The sequence below is a fragment of the Chelonia mydas genome, chromosome 9, assembly GCF_015237465.2.
Source record: "Chelonia mydas isolate rCheMyd1 chromosome 9, rCheMyd1.pri.v2, whole genome shotgun sequence".
NCBI lineage: Eukaryota > Metazoa > Chordata > Testudines > Cheloniidae > Chelonia > Chelonia mydas.
In genome coordinates, this window is record NC_057855.1 from 28101188 (window position 1) to 28118343 (window position 17156).

Below are 17156 nucleotides of genomic sequence, written 5' to 3' on the forward strand. Positions count from 1 at the left end.
TTGTATCTTGCAGTTACAAGCTATCCTGCACACGGGCTATGTGTTATGCTTTTTGTCATTGCAGAATTGTTTTTTTTCCTTACTTTTGAAAAGAATAAGAACAAAAGATATAGTCCTCCTCCTCCATGGAAAGCTCACAGGAGAAAGAATGGGCTCAGAAAACCCTGGGAAGTTCAGCCCATGGACTTCACAACTATATTTCTTCTGGGGCAGAGTAGTTAAAGGTCCCACATCCCCAACCCCAAATATCCTGGGCAATCATGAGGAAGGGAAACTCTAGTTTTCCCCCACAGCGGAATAGCTTCTGCAGGGGCTGTTCTCCTGCTAGCTAGCTATTCTCAACCCTGCACAAACCCACATCTTTTGGGAATTGCAGTCATGAACTGTAGGTTAATGCTACTGTAGGTATTAGTCCCACATTAATGGAGGGGTAGTGCTGTGCTCAGATATCAGCTGCCACCTGGAGGGGACCAGGTCCTTCCCCCTAGCAATTCTTTCCCCCACTCTTTCCACAAGAGCCTGGGCTACAGAGTCCCAACCTTACAAAGGGGAGGAAGAGGAAGTACCATAGGTTCAGAAGGGGTAGGGGGGCCATACAGCTGAATCATTGCCCCCACATGACCAACCCACAGATTCTGGCTCTCTTCTGATTGCGTTACTGAAGAAAAGCACAGGGTTGATGGTATCAAAATGAAAACAGATGCCAGTTTGGAGTTTCCCCCAATATTCTTAAAGTATTAGGAATAAAACTAAGAGGAAAAGCAAAGAGTTTACTTAGATGACATAGGAACTAAATGATTTCAGAGTCACTGTGATCATTGAGGGCCCCTTTAAATCAGAAACACTTGAAAATTGATCCACAAAATTTATCATCTGGATTGCACATAAACTAATTTGCATGAATATCAGATTGGTAAAACAAAAAAAAGAAGAAGGAACTGTCTTGCTTGCTTTACATCACTTGAGCCAACTTAGTTACTGGAATCCAAACGTCTGTTTACTCTGACAACATAGGGGCGTTGTGCAACCTTTTCTTTTGTTGATCAAAGCATACTGGGGAGTGGGAGGGGGACTGATCTTATAAAGAGACACAGTGTTGGTCTCATGTTTTACTCCATCATTCCAACAAGGTTTATGACTGCAAAATGAAGCTGTTCTTAGTAAGCTGCTTGCTGGCTTGTTGTGGTTGCCAAGTCTGGGCAGCGAGCAGAGAGTATTACATTGGGATTACAGAGACCATTTGGAACTATGCACCTGGGAATAAAAATATAATATCTGGGCAGCTTTTTTCAGAAGAAGAGTAAGTAACATTCAGTTTGTGCTAACTACATATAAATGCTCTTGACTTTACAATAATGGTTGGTGTAGACACTGCTGGTTTAGAACCTGATCCAAAGCCCACTGAAGTCAATGAAAAGATTCCCATTGCTCTGAATGGCTTTTGAATCAGATCCTTATTCCTAGTAATTTTCTACAGGGCTTGTAAGGGGCCTTCTGTTTTTCCTAACATGTTAAAAATTCATTTGTATTTATGGAAGAAGAGCCTCTCAGACTAGGCGCCCCTTCACATCAGCAGAACTCCCATTGGAATACAGTACGATTACAACAGATGCCTTTGCTGATTACAGATGGCAGGATCAGGCCCTGAATGTCTCATGATGTGTAATTTTGATCTCTCAATAAATAGATAAGATGCTGCATGTGCATATATTTACTTAACGTAGGATTTTTTTTTAAATGGTGGCTGTGAAAACTCAGAATTTTACAGCACTGAAGCTGTGCTATTCAGCTCTCTCTGAGCTTTGACTATTTTAGTTAATCCCATTTGTACTGAGATATGCATCATTGGTTTAATTTCAGATTATTTTGTTCACAATTCCTTTTACACAGTAGATGTTTCTTCTGTTGATTTATTTTTAACATTGAGACTCTCCTTTCTGTCTGCCAGTACAATGGAATCCTGCTCCTGTATGTGACATCAAAATGCTAAGAGACCAGGATCAATCACTGTATAAGTAGGAGAGAAACTAACTGCAGATCCTGAAGAAAGCTCTGTATGGGCAGACCCTTGCATTCCTCCAGAGAGGGGCTTCCTGTGGACACAGGGTTCCACACACACAGGGCTCACTGCAAGAGCAGGGCCTTAGTCTGTGCTAGTGAAAAAGATACAAGAGACAGGGTCTATTCAAAAACAGATATAATTTATAAGGAGGGGAAACGGAAAAGCATCTCAGAAGGAGAGAAAATAGAAGTAGGACTATTAAGAAGTCTACTGTAAATAGATTTTGCAGACTGTTTTAAGAATCTGGTATATTTTGTTGGCAATCCCCTGACATTTGCTGTATGTTTCTTCTGGATCACCTTGAATTCCTATGTTTAATGGTTTCACAATTTTGCTGGAGATTTTCAGCTAAGGTCATAAGAGTTTCTGCACTATTCAGTTTTAGAATTACACTGTAGTGTAGAAAAAAAACATTTGTTTCTCACATGGCAGAGACACTTTGGTATTCCAACGTTATTCATGAAGTGATGAGTTGGATAAGAGTAGCACAAGGCATGCAATAGTTGGTAAAATGATTACACACAGATGTGTAAATCAGCCACAAGTGTGAGAATACATCTCACTCACGTAACTACATCTGGAACCTAAATAGAATCTGAAATAAAAGAACCCACCAGCTGCAGGTCAGCAACAAACTGCTTCTTTAGTGTTTTTGCCACAGAGACAAGGACTTAATATGGTTACTACCAACCCCTTATTTTGTAATGTACATAGACCATTATGATGGATTATTTGACACAGTCATTCAGAATCCTAGTATACAGGATTGTTACTTCAATTGTAAACTCTATGAGGGAGTGACCATCATTTTGTTCAGAGCCTAACACAACGGGCAGTACTGCCATACAAATAATATTAGTATATAATACACATGCTTTAGATATTCAATCCTGTCTTAATGAGGGGAAGGGATATTGTCAGGGCATGAAAGCTTTCACCTACTTCTGCAGGGTATGGAAACTTTCACTACAGATCCTGAGAGCACATCAAATTTGTCTGTTTTTACATTTTGCTGTAAACTTGAAACCTCACACTAAGTTCATGGAGAACTTTATGAATCTTCCAAATGCACCTGGGCATGTTTATGGTTTTAGTCTTGAAACTGAGTGCAACTCATCAGTTTTGGCAGAGTTTTGATTTGTATTTTTTGTTTGAACCCCAGCAAATAACAGGGGTTGGGAGTGCCAGCTGAAGAAAAGGTTAGCATAAGTACAGCAATGCAGCATCAGCACTGGCTAGGAGCCCAAGTCCTCATGAGGGACTTAAACTGGCTATAAACGATGCAATGAATTGAGCCATACTGACACAAGCATGTGGAATGATTTCATGCTTCTAACTGATAAAGAAAGATAAATCTCAAAAAGTCTGACATCCTAGAACTATGGGGCTGTAAACTCATGCATATTTGAAGAGTGACATCCATAATTTCACCGTCAGTCACCCTCTAAGACATTCACCACCTTCATTTGTCAGAAGAACAATAAGTATTGTACTCTGTTTCCTCTATCCCAAAAGGGCTGAAGAGTGGGGGTGTTTGTACAGAGTGAAAGGAAGACCAAGGTGAATGAGGAGGATGGACAATGGTGAGGTAACATTGGGACAGTGGAGAAAGGAAAGAGAAAACACTGAATAGCATATAAATAGTCAGTGGGGAAGAATAAGAAATTAAGTGTTTTGAAGAAAGAAAATTTTAGAGAAAAAATAAAAAGTGAAATATTTTAAAAGGGTGACAAATTAAGACTGAGCAAAAATATGGACAATTAAAAAGAGATGCATCAAATAAGATAGAAAAAAGATGAATCAAAAAAGAAAATGAGGGAAACTTTCTTTTGGGGCTTTTGGTGGAAGAGTTAGAATTTTTTCACTCTAAACAACATTCCTTCTTCAGACATAACCCCCATGGGATACTATCGATTAGTCTCATTCTCTTTCCTAGAACTATAGGCATGAAGCATGAAGCCAGTGATCCAACAAACAGCTGGATGGGAAATGGAATGCGAGTAAATGGTCTGAAGTCTGAAGAGCAAAATGCTGAGCAATGCTGTCAGATGACACATTTGCACTCCTCTTATTTGCTTTGTGACAAACTACAGAGGACCAAATCCATCCCTGGTATAAATTTACTCAACTCAGTAGGGTTATATTTGTGATGAATTTGGCCCATCTCATTTTCAACTGCTCCTAAACTCTCACTCTTTTCCTGAACCCTCAGGCTATGAGAGTGTGTTTTTATGAATCCTATTATCTATTAGGGGAGAGAAAGAAAAGAACACAATGCAACTATCAGCAGGAAGCCTTACAAGTAAACACTAATTATTTATACAGTCCAAGAAGAGCCATAACATGGTCCCTAATTTTAATTTGTGTCTGGCAAAGCTTCCTGAAATCTGACTTCCAGTAACTCACCCTCTTGCTCTGAGTCTGTGCTCTCCAATTACACAGAGCTCTTTATCAGTCCTTTGAAGCTGTGTGATTGATAGACTGAACAAATTGTGCCTACCCAGGGTTCAGCCCCACGATAAATGCTTTGGATTTTGTACAAGCAAATTACACATAGGAGTAGAAATCAGAGGAATTTTGAATTTCAGAATGTCAAACGTTTTCCTAATTAGGGGATTGATTCCTCCCAGAATAATCCTTACTCCAGCAATTAGTCTTTTTGAAACAACTAGGGCAGGGACGGGCAAACTTTCTGGCCTGAGGGCCACATTGGGTTTCCAAAATTGTATGGAGGGCTGGTTAGGGGAGGTGGTGCCTCCCCAAATAGCCAGGCATGGCCCGGCCCCTGACCCCATCCAACCCCTCCTGCTTCTCGCCCAGGGACTCCTACCCCATCCAACCCCCCTGTTCCTTGTCCCCTGATGGACCCTCCGGGACTCCTGCTCCATCCACCACCCCCTGTTCTCTGTCCCCTGACAGCCCCTGGACCCCCCCGTCCCTGACTGTCCCCTGCCGCCCCATCCAACCCCTCCTCTCATTCCTGACTGCCCCCCCGGGACTCCTGCCCCATCCAACCACCCATTCTCCCTGTCCCCTGACCGCCCCCGGAACCCCTGCCCCTGACTACCCCCTGCCACTCCATCCAATCCCTGCCCTTCCTGGCTGCCCCCCCAAGACCCCTGTCCCCATTCAACCCCCCTGTTCCCCACCCTCTGACTGCCCCGACCCCTATCCACACCCCCGCCCCCGACCACCCCCTCAAACTCCCCTGCCCTCTATCCAACCCCCTCTTCCCTCTTATTGTGCTGCCTGGAGCATTGGTGGCTGGCGGCACTACATCTGCGCTGCCTGGCTGGAGCCAGCCACGCAGCGTGCAGCACAGAGCACCGGGTCAGGCCCAGCTCTGCAGCTGCGCTGCCCTAGGAGCTCGCAGCCCGGCCGCCCAGGAGCATTGCGCCAGCGGTGCAGTGAGCTGAGGCTGAGCGAAGGGGGAACAGAAAGGGCTGGGACGGGGGCTGGCCTCCCAGGACAGGAGCTCAGGGGCTGGGCACAGGGTCCCGCGGGCTGGATGTGGCCCACCGGCCGTAGTTTGCCCATCTCTGAACTAGGGCAATTGATGTGAGCAGTCATTACATGGGCTATAAGCGTTGCAGGATTTGGCCTAAATATCCTAGTTAACAGTATTAGCACCATGCTGACAACCATGTAATCAATCATGAGTCAGCGCTAGCAGTTTCCCTGGCCATTGTAGACAGGGGCTTTTTAAAAATACACTTGCTTGCTTCCCCTTCCACCCATGACATTGAAGTCTATGGCAAAACTCCTGCCAACTTCAGTGATGGTAGGATCAGGGGCTCACAGTTTTCTTTCAGTTGTCACACCTTCAGTGTGTGTGCCAGGCTTACTCATTCTCAAGGCCAGTCTACACTGAAACAAGTTTAGGTTTTATACCATCTCTTCAGGCATACTAACTTGGATGATTTTGCAAAACAAAAAGCTAGGGACAGCGTGGATCTGGTTCCTATTTAATATAAGCTATCAAAGCTCAAGGAGAATTAGAGAAAAAGTTTTGAATCATCTCTAATAAAACAGGGAACCTGCAAAAGGGCATCTTCCTTTTAAAACTCACAAATTCAAAGGACACAGTCCTGTTGTCCTTATTCAGTGGAGCCAACAGGAGTGAATTTAAGAGTACATAAATGCTAATACTTGCATCACATAAACAACATCCAGCTGACCCAAAATTTCCCCAACTATAGCCTGTAATCTCTTCCGTAAATACCTGACCCAGGCCAGTACTTAGGGACATAGATCTATAGTTCTCCCTGACTGGCACAGCCTGTATCAGCCACCTCAATAAAGAATATCCGTAATGTTCTTTCTACACCTGAGTAATATCTCTTCTCCACTTCGAGGGACTCAAAAGCTACCGTAACCTAATAATGGAAGTAACAGTTTTATCATTTGTAATGAGATTTAAAGAAATTAAGGTATAAACGTAATATGTTATTTCAATAACGTGTATGCACTTTCCATGTAATTTGTGAGCAACATACACACTGTATTTATGGAAACATAAGAAGAGATGGAGCCAAACTCCCTTGTATTTATATTCCTGCATGGGACAAGGAGATTCAGGGTTTTTTTCTTAGCCAAGTTTTGCTTTAAGGTAAAATAACCCATTTCAGTTTAAGATTCAGGATTAATTGAACCCCCAAGGAGATTACCTAGATTCCTGGGGCTCTGTCTGCTGGCAGCTCAGGGAGAGGAACACTGTCCCTGGTAGGGAGGGGGAGCCAAAGCAAATGCAGAGTCTGCCCGGCAACCAGAAGGGAGCAAGATGCCCCTCCCAGGGAGTTCAGGAAAGGGGAGAAGCCATTTCTGAGTGAGTCTGGAGCCAGCCAGGGCAACGGCAGGACTGGCTGTGTGGGGAGCTGGTGAGTCCCAGGCCTCCATGCAGGGTTCCCCCTGAAAACTGGCCTCTAGGGACCTGAAAGCAAGATCCCTCAGCTGGGTTTTTCCTTCTCCACTGATAACTCCCAGTTTGTAGAGTTTTCCTGGGAAACTTCCCCAGCCGGGCTGAGTTTGCCCTCCAGCTCCCTAGGTAAGACCAGTCACCACATAGTCGGCTCTGCTCTGGCTGCTAGTGCAGGGCTGCTGCCTGCTGTGAGTGTGTCTGGATGCTGGGCTAGGAGACGACAGTTTGGATTTTAGTACAGTTGTGTAACCTGCACCTTGAGCCCTGCACCCCTTTGTGGTGAGGGGAAATCCTGGGACCGAAGCAGCCTGACTCCTGCCTGAAGAGGATCCCTGCCAGCAGAGATCAGCCCCTCTGCAGTGACTGAGGAGTCCAGAGTCATCTCTGAACCTGAGGGTCATTCATGGAGTTTGTGAGTGCACCATCTTTTAGTTAAAAGAAAAGGAGGACTTGTGGCACCTTAGCGACTAACCAATTTATTTGAGCATAAGCTTTTGTGAGCTACAGCTCACTTCATCGGTGATGATGCATCCGATGAAGTGAGCTGTAGCTCACAAAAGCTTATGCTCAAATAAATTGGTTAGTCTCTAAGGTGCCACAAGTACTCCTTTTCTTTTTGCGAATACAGACTAACACGGCTGTTACTCTGAAACCATCTTTTAGTTAGTCAGTCAGGGAATTCATTTTGGGGACCCCCTACTCCCTGAACTGTCTTCTCAAGCCAGGGAGTAAGGGTTTGAGGATTTTATAACCTGCTGCATATTAAACCTGTGGAGGGATTTACCACTTTCTCGCACTTGTGAGTCCTTTGGGCTGTACTGAACCCAGTCAGCCACACTGCTAAACCACTGCAGAGAAGAATTTTGTGGTCTTAGGTCATCAAGGGCCCTAACAAAGTACGCATGCCAACGGGACGCTAATCTTACATTTGCTACATCAAGTCACGTGACTGGGGAAAGTCACAGGTATTAGCAGCATGGGCACTGGTGACACTAAAAATAGTGTTTTACCCTGTTATATTTGTCTCCTGTTTAATATAATTATTGTGTTTGTGTTATTTCTTGGAAGTCTCCAACTATCTGGCAAGTAAGTGGGGATTACCCTGTGGTTAGAATTTTCCTCCCAAGCTGTCCTGGTGACCCTGCCAGGAAGGAGCAAAGGGGCGTGGAGGCGCACCGCCAAATAAATTCATGGGAAAAAATAAAGAAGATACACCCTGCTGAGTGAGTGGCGGGATCCAGAAGAACCCAGACCTGTCAATCAAAACTTGTAAGCAGATTAGCATTAAAGAAGGTAACCGGGTGAAGAGGTGGAGCTACAAAGATATATTCAAAAAAGTTGAAAACCGTCCCTCATTTTCTTTGAGCATGTATGAAGAACTCAGAATATACCAAAAGAACTCAGAAAATACTATCATCCCCCTATGAACAGTAGGTAGAAAAATCTGTCTCTGTATCAAATGTTTAGTCTCTCCCTTATTTAGATTGCGAGCTCTTTGGTGCAGGAACTGTCTTTTTGGTATGTATTTGTACGCTATCTAGCCAATGGAGCCCCGATTCATGATTGGGGCTTCAGGGTGCTATCATGATACAAATAATAATATCCCTGGCGTTTTAACAGATTCATTTTCAAGAATCAGTGTATTCTGACAGGGCTGTGTTTGTTTTCTCTGCAGACAGGCCAGAGTTTTTCTCCAAAGAGGCCCGGACAGAATAGGAAGCACTTACAAAAAAGCTGTCTACACACAGTTCACTGATAACTCCTTTAACAAAACAGTTGAGAAGCCTTCCTGGTTGGGGTTCCTAGGCCCAATTATCAAGGCAGAAGTTGGAGATTTCATTATCGTCCACTTGAAAAACTTTGCTTCTAGATCCTATACTCTTCATCCACATGGTGTGGCATACACTAAAGAAAATGAAGGTAAATTCCAGCTGATTCTGTCCAGATTTTAATCAGTACTTCAAAAGTCCCATTGACTTCAGTGGGATTCCTTGTAGCAATGAAAATTGCTCAAGTAAGTAAAGATTATAGAATTAGGATTTAAGAGAGGACTTAATCAAAAGAAGATAAGATTCAATTAGGGACATTTCTGAGATCACAGGGAAGGTTTTACAAGGGCCAAAATATGAAATGAATAGGAACCCACTAAGGTCCTATCGATCTGCAAAGAGGACAATTTTTGATCAACACTTCAGCAAACAAGGTTGATAGGTGAGACACAGGGCTACTAAGGTAATTTGAATAAAATTGATGTTAACATGGAAAAAGAGATTAAGCAATGGACACTAAATGGAAACCGATTTAACTTCAAATAAAAATACAATGTAAATTTTATCTCTTTAATATGTAACGATAAAGGTATAACTCAAGACATTTCTAAAGCTACTGTACGTTACTTAGATTTATAGGGCAAAATCCTGCTGGAATACTGTAGTGACTTTAATGCGACTAGTGCTTATTTAATAGAGCACTCATCACAAATTGCATAGATAACTCAAGAGCTGGAACTGAGCCACAGGTGTAAATCCTCAGTTGGTGAAAATTGTCACAGTTCTATTGAAGTCAATGACTGTTGCCCCCATACTAACATTCAGTGGGGGTGTTTTGGTTGGCTAGCTCCCAGTACTAAAAGGGGAAGGGTCGATGGGAAATCAGGACCCTGAGACTGACAGTCCCCAGGAACGATGGGGAGGGGCCAATGCTCCAGATCAGCCTGAATGATGGGGCGGGCAGGCTAATCAGGGAGTCAGGAGGCCAGGGGGGTCCTGTCCTCTGTGTGAACTGGAATTGCCTAGGTCAGACAGAGTGGGGCCGAGCTAAGGAGAAAGCAGGGGCCCAAGCTGAGCTGGGGAGCAGAGCAGTACCAGATCCAGAGGGGCCAGAAAAGAAGGCCAGGAAGCAGGTCAGAGTTGGGAGCAGGGCTGCAGCCACAGAGCCAGAGACACAGTGCAGGGAGAGCAGATCCTGTGCTGGGAGCAGAGCTGCAGCCACAGAGCCAGGTGTGGTGAGCAACTGGAGCCAGCCAAGGTGGGACCCTGGGCAAAGGGCCCAGCACAGAAAGACTCCCCCAGCCAAGGGTTCTTGCAGGCCAGACTGGGAGGGGGATCTTAACCTGACGGGGGGCTGATGCTGGGAAGAAGGGTCCCACCACCCAAAGCCCTGAGGTGTGTGGCCACCCCCAGAGAAAGTGTCCAACCCGCAGCATCCCTGCAGCAGAGCCAGGGCTTGAGAAGGAGGCCTGGGACCTACAAGGAACAGACTGTGAACTGCCCTGACATTCCAGAGACACTGTTTGTAATGTTCCCTAGCACAGAGTGGGGTGATGTTTTCCTTTGACCTTTCCCATTTTTCCTTATTCTTTTTTAATTAATTGTGGATTAAATAACTTTTAATAGCATTTGCTTTAAATTGTATGTAATGATCAGTGGGTCAGGGAAGTGCTCAGTGCAGAGAGTACCCCAGAGTGGGGACACCCTAGCCCCTGTGCTAGGTGACCGCAGCAGTGCTGGGGGGTCGAGCCCCCCAGAAATCCGGGGCCCAGCCGGGTTACGAGGACTCTGCCAGACAGGAGAGTGGAAGGGGAGCCCTCAAGGGCAGGGAGGCCTCTGGGTAAAGGAAGTGGGAGCGAGGACTCAGATCCTTTCACTATCCCACCTCACAGGGGTAGTGCAGAAGCCAGGAAAGTTTCCCACAATAGCGGGACCATTCCACCACTTACATTTGGAAGTCTGGACTATGTTACTGCCACAATTAGTCAATGTCAAAGCATTACAGGTGCAGTGTTACTGACTTCTTTTAGATCATGCACAATCTCCATTTTACAGAGTGTAAAATGTCCAAGAGACATCTTCAGTAGCTTTACCTAAAGCACTCACAATCTTGCTTGTAATCTGTCAATCTCATTCCAAACCATGAAGGAGATGTTACCATTGACTGCATTGAATGTTATGTACCCTAGGTGCTTTTTATCCTGACAATACCAAAGATTTGCTAAAGAAAGATGATGCTGTGAAGCCTGGAGAACTGTATACGTACAGATGGGATGTAACAGAAGATCATGGTCCTGCTGAGGGAGATAGTAATTGTATGACCAGGATTTATCACTCACACACAGATGCCCCAAGGGATGTTGCCTCTGGGCTTGTTGGACCTTTGATAACTTGCAGGAAAGGTAAGAGATATAAAATATGTAAACAGCAGGAAGCAGAAAAGTGAAACTTGGTTTCTATTTTCATAAGAGATATTTTCATAAGAGATTGCTGTGTAATGTTGCTATATGCTTTTAAACAGAGTTTGTATTTCATCCCAGAGTCCGCTGCCTTTGAGTAGGAATCCCTGAGTATAGTATGAATTTGTGCATGTTGAATAATTGATATAGCTTGTGAAGTGATTTGGAATAAGTTGAAATGAAAAGCATAATATGAATATAAGGTATTGAGTGTGGGGGTTTGCACATATATAAAATGTAACGTGAAACCTACCAGTTATACGTACATTATTTTGATTTTATTTAAAGCAAAATCTGGTGAAAAGTCTTTCCTCTCATATTTGGCCTTAGAAATGAGCAATAACTTGTTATCAAAACACTTTTTGTAGTGTCACTCTACATTATCTTTCTCTTAGAAAGATCTATAGGAGACAGACATACCAACTCTTATTTAAAGGCAACCAGTAAAAATCTACCTTAATGTTACTATAGCTAAGAATTGAGGAAAGGAGCATTTCACCAGCCAGTCTATGAAAATGACTATTTTTCAGGCACACTGGATGGGGGAAGCGATAAACACATTGATGCTGAATTTATCCTTATGTTCTCTGTGATGGATGAAAATTTAAGCTGGTATCTGGATGACAATATTGAGAAATATTGCTCCGAACCTGCCAAAGTTGACAAAGAGAATGAGGACTTCCAGGAGAGCAATAAAATGCACTGTAAGATTTCTTTTTTTTTTTAAAGAACTGTTCATCATGTTGTATCCCATTAACATTCCTTTTCTAGTCTCTAAAAGGTGAGCGATAGCTAGGTTGTATGTTTAATTAAGCACTTTATTCTTTTTAGATCTTTTCATATAAAAAGTGAAGGTTTACGTCCTGCTTCTGCTCCTGTTGAAGTCAATGGGAGTTTTGCCACTGATTTTAGTGTGATCAGGATTGGGGCAATACTTATTCATACTAGAAACAAAAAGAGCAAGTATCTGGCAAGACCAGAGGTGTGGGAAAACCAAAACCATGTAATTGTGACAAAGGGTATGTACAGTGGGTCTGAGTCACCTACCAAGCTGCTCAAATTGCTGTTGAATCTGTACTAGCATAGTTTCCCAGACCACTGTAAGCAGAGCTTTGTTTCCTCCCCCCGAACATTATACCGTACTGCAAAACACAGTCGGTGCTGCTTCGTGTCACCACACAAGCTAGCCTTAAATCTGTCCTGAACTAAACATTCATTAAAAGGACTGATGATCGCACTGCAAATACTAGCCATGCAGATCAGATATGGATTCAGGTTTTGGAACCCCATGGCCTAATGTGAAAGATGCTCAGAATCAGTTTTGGTTAGAGCTCATCTCTACCTTAATAGTATAGTGGCAGTGATTTTAGTGTTACATGGTTTGCAAGATAACAAGTTTTTGCACAAAGGTCTGTGAGCCCTGTGATGGTGAGTATATAATAAATAGCATTTCTTATTTTTTAAGCAATCAATGGATACATGTATGGATATCTTCCCAATCTCACCATGTGTGAAGAAGACAAAGTGAAATGGCATCTTTTTGGCATGGGTAATGAAGCTGATGTCCACTCAGCCTATTTCCATGGACAGGTTTTTACAGAAAGGAATCACCGCGTTGACTCCATCAGCCTCTTCCCTGCTACGTTTGTTGACGCTCTTATGGTGCCGAAGAACCCTGGGGAATGGCTGCTTAGCTGCCAAGTCAATGATCACATAGAAGGTATGAAATAAGTTACTGTCTGTTGTATCTTACAATCTACAAGTGAGTGAAGCATACTTGAGTGCTTTATTTGGCATGCCATAATCATGATACAAAAAACAGAAGAGCCACAGTAAACTTTATATAAGTGGATACAAGACCCGAGCCAGAATTGGAATGATCTAACCATTTGAATTAAATGTGCCTGAGCTTACCCTTTACTGAGTCACTTTTGTGTGAACGCTGACATTTGGAAGAACACCATCTGATATATCACAGTCTAGTTAACAAAGCCATCTCACATTCTCAGCAGCTCATCTGGGAATGCATTACGCTAAGGGCTGAACCAAAGCCCAGTGAAGTCAATGAACATGTTGTCACTACTTGGATTCAGTAATATGTTGGCAGGAACTGGTTCAGATTCCAAATGTAGATGAGTAAAGCCATGATTTACACTGGATAAGTTTACCTCTGCTTGCAAACGGGGCAAGCTCAGCCAGTGTGAATCGTAGCTTCTTTTATCTACTTTGGTTGCTGGCCACCAGTGGCTGAATTGGGGCTCATTCCAAGTTCAGGCAAGGCCATAGTAATTTATTCCTAAAGGGTGGAGGGGAGTCAGGTAAATTCACATTTTAACCCAGATGTTCCTTGGAAAGTTCCTTTGTTTATCAGAGACAGGGTTTATATTTCCATTCTCTCTATATATTCCTATAGCTTCCATTATTTATTAACTATAGCATGACATGCTATTATTTCAGCCCAGAGCTTTGCACGGCTCTCTCTCCTTCTCTGACTAGGAATTTCCAAAATAAATCACTGATCAAAAAATCCCTAATTAGAATCTGAGTTAATCGTGTCCCACTAATAGTTTAGCCTGATATTGGTAATCTCTCAGGGGACTAGTCTACGCTATACTCAATTACGCTGAGGAATCAAGTTTCAGTATGATTCTCCTGACGTGTTTTAATTATGACCAATTTTTTAAAAAAAAATAGGAGCCTAAAAGGTTGGCTCCTATATTAACATTAGGCACCTAAATAAGTGGCCTGATTTTCAAGAGTGTGAGCATCCAGCTGGTCAATGGGAGCCATTTGGATGCTCAGCACTTTTGCAGTATGAACAGGACCTACTTGTAATTTGAAGAATCATTCTGATCTATCAATGCCACTGAACAAGGGGAGAAAAAAAAAAAAGGAAAAAAGAAAAAGACTTCCATTAATGTCAGTGGGCTTTGGATCAGGACTTTATGTATACTCAATGCAAAGTATGGAAAAAATATCAGGTGATAAATATATTATGAAGATTTATACCGTACTTCACGGCCCATTGTGTGGCTTCTTCTCTCCCATCTAAGGCCTGGTCTACACTTAAATGTTTTGCTGACACAGCTACATCAGGCACCCCCAAAAAAACCCCACCCCTCAGACTCCTAACTGATGTAGCTATGCCAGTAAACGCTCTGGTGTAGATGCAGTTATAATGGCAAAAGAGTCCTTTTGTCAGTATAGCTTAGGTTTAAGTTCTTCAGGGAACTGGTTTAAGTTCTTTTGTTGGTATAAACTCCATCTCCCCTAGGAGGGTTTACTGGTACAGTTATACTTGCAAACTGTTTCTAGTTTAGACAAGGCCTAGGAATTTCACAAATGAGTCACTCATTAAGTTCTGAGTGAAAGCAGAGCCAATTTAATATGCTTCAGCCTAGGCAAAATGCTATCTGACAGTCTGTTTTCACTCAATCCTAATCTTATTTGTCACTAATATGAACTGTGCCTTCATAAAACAAAGACATCCTTTACCAGCACGTAGCAGCCTGCATTGCATACTGTGCACTAATTTGGCTTGGGTGTGGTGTTTCATGTAGCTTGCTTTTGTCTGTGATTTGTATAACTTGCAACAGTGAGTCCCAGGGGAAGGAAACAGACAATTTTAAATGAGAGAAGGAAAAAAACCAAACAAACTAGGGTTCACATACAATCCCCTCCCACTCCACTTAAGGTTTGTTGTATTTGTATCTCCCTTTTTTCCTCCCTTCCCCAGGTGGTATGCAGGCCATTTTTGAAGTAAAAGACTGTAAAAAACCTACAACAGATCACAATGAATATACAAATGTAAGACATTACTATCTTGCAGCTGAGGAAATTATCTGGAACTATGGTCCATCTGCAATAAACCATTTTACAGGACAACAATTAGTTATTGACAGGTAAATACCTCCTATTAAGTAAGAGAGCAGCTATAGACTATTGCTACAAGCAAACAAGCTTTGTTTACAAAAACTGATTTGGTTTGAACATGCTAAATATACACCGTCATAAGGAGCCACTGATTTTTAAGGAAAAAAAACCCCATTGTTTTCAGTGCTTCTTAAACATTGATTGCAATATATAGCCCATAACAATTATGCCTGTTACTTCCCTTGAGACCTTGAAGCAAGTTTCATTATAGCATTAATAACTACACTGGAATGACGAAATGTTGTATCACCATATATAGACAATCAGGGTCCCTGAAAATTTCAGGACTGGTCATCCATCAGTCTAGCGTGGTAAGAGAATGGGAATCAGTGGCCAGATCCTCAGCTGGTGTAAATTGTCACAGGTCTATTGAAATCAGCAAACAACATATACCAGCTCAGAATCTACCCCTTGTTCTAGATATGATTCTGCTAGCTAAGACTAAGGCCTTGTCTACACTGCCACTTTACTGCGCTGCAACTTTCTTGCTCAGGGGTGTGGAAAAGCAGCCCCCTGAGTGCTCCAAGTTTCAGTGCTGTAAAGTGGCGGTGTAAACAGTGGGGGGGGCGGGGGGGGGGGGTTTACAGCGCTGGGAGAGCACTCTCCCAGAGTTGGTGCCGCGACTACACAGCCATGTCAAAGTGCCGCCGCAGCAGTGCTTTAACGTTGCTAGTGAAGACATACCCTTAGTCAAGTCATTTAACACCTCTATTCTTCATCTATCAAATGGGTTTAACAACACTGTTACCTTCCTGGGCTGAGGCTTAATTAATTAATATCTGTGAAGTGCTGTGAGATCATTGAATGAAAAGGGCAATAACAATTTGAAAAAAAAAATCCCAGAGTAAGCTTTCATGAAATCTGTTTAATTGTTTTTACAGTCTTATTTCTTTGTGTTCTTGTGTAACTCATAATAAAAATACCTTTTTTCCTAAAACCAGAATAAAAATTACAAAGCACTGGCCAGAAACTATTGTTTGTGGGTCTCTAATGCACTGTGTGCATTAGAGTAACAAGGCAGGATCTCAGAAAAGAAAGACAAGCTGTAGAGAATTTAATGTAGGGGTATGGTAGGCTTTTTCTGCCTACTCATGATTCCTTTAATTGCTGTATCAAGCTATAATGTGATCTAGCGGGTAGAGCTCTAAAGTGGGACTCAGAAGATCTGGGTTCTATTTTCAGCTCTGCTCCTGCTGGGTGACCTTGAGCAAGTCACCTCACCTCCCTGTACCTCATTTTCCCCAAATATAAAACGGGGAGGATACTGCCCTCCTTTGTAAAGCACTTCGAGATCTACTGATGAAAGCACTAGCTAAGAGCACAGTATTATTAAAAGTTGTTTCTATCAAATTTCTTCTGAACAGTGAGTCTCAGACATTTTTTGAACAAAATGAAAAAAGAATTGGTGGCTCTTATAAAAAAGCGGTTTATAAGGAGTACACAGATGGCACCTTCACAAAGTGTAAGAAAAGGCTCCCCGAGGAAGAACATCTTGGACTCTTAGGTGAGACTGTGTAAAACAATTTAAGGCAGAGCTGGAGGAGTTTGTTACCTCTCCGAACCTGCAGCATTTGTAAGCCCCTTGAACATGACTGGTTTGACTGGCAGAGCTTACAAATGCTACTAGCTTCATATGGGAGAAGGGGTGGAAATGACAAGTTATACTGGCACTGAGGGTTAAGTCAGCTCCATGAATGAGAAGGGAGGTGGTGCATGGCATCTGCTACAGAGTAAAAGAATGAATGGTAGGAGAGCAGGTGGTGCTTTCATTGACTGGGTTACTTCTGTTGAGGGGTGAGTGAAGAAGTACATGAACTGAATGGGGGGAGGTAGCGGTAGAGCTGGTGTCTGTGATGGGCAGGATACCAGGAGGAGATGGAGGATGTGCTTGGGCAGCAAAATGATTATAGGGTTGGGGACATGTGCTGTTGCCTAGGAAGAATTACGCCTGCTGGGAATTAAATGGAAAAGAGAGAGGGTTCAGACAGTACCTCTATCATTCCCTGTACCCTCTG

At 43.0% G+C, this 17156-nt stretch overlaps 1 protein-coding gene across 4 annotated transcripts in view; it reads left to right on the plus strand.

Annotated features, from left to right (window-relative positions):
- Nucleotides 1-1043: 1043 nt before the first annotated feature.
- The window catches only part of LOC102947659 (ceruloplasmin), a 35419-nt gene continuing 19306 nt past the window's right edge, over nucleotides 1044-17156 (plus strand). Inside the window, exons 1-7 of one of the 4 annotated variants that reach the window (XM_037908263.2) lie at nucleotides 1044-1300; nucleotides 8656-8900; nucleotides 10939-11151; nucleotides 11739-11912; nucleotides 12674-12928; nucleotides 14945-15110; nucleotides 16506-16645. In XM_037908263.2, coding sequence (XP_037764191.1) covers nucleotides 1146-1300; nucleotides 8656-8900; nucleotides 10939-11151; nucleotides 11739-11912; nucleotides 12674-12928; nucleotides 14945-15110; nucleotides 16506-16645 — 1348 coding nt within the window. In that variant the 5' untranslated portion in view covers nucleotides 1044-1145. Of the gene's footprint in view, nucleotides 1301-6859; nucleotides 6940-8655; nucleotides 8901-10938; nucleotides 11152-11738; nucleotides 11913-12673; nucleotides 12929-14944; nucleotides 15111-16505; nucleotides 16646-17156 lie in introns of those variants that run through there. The other 3 variants (XR_006283613.1, XM_037908264.2, XM_043522019.1) reach the window with 3 other exon arrangements.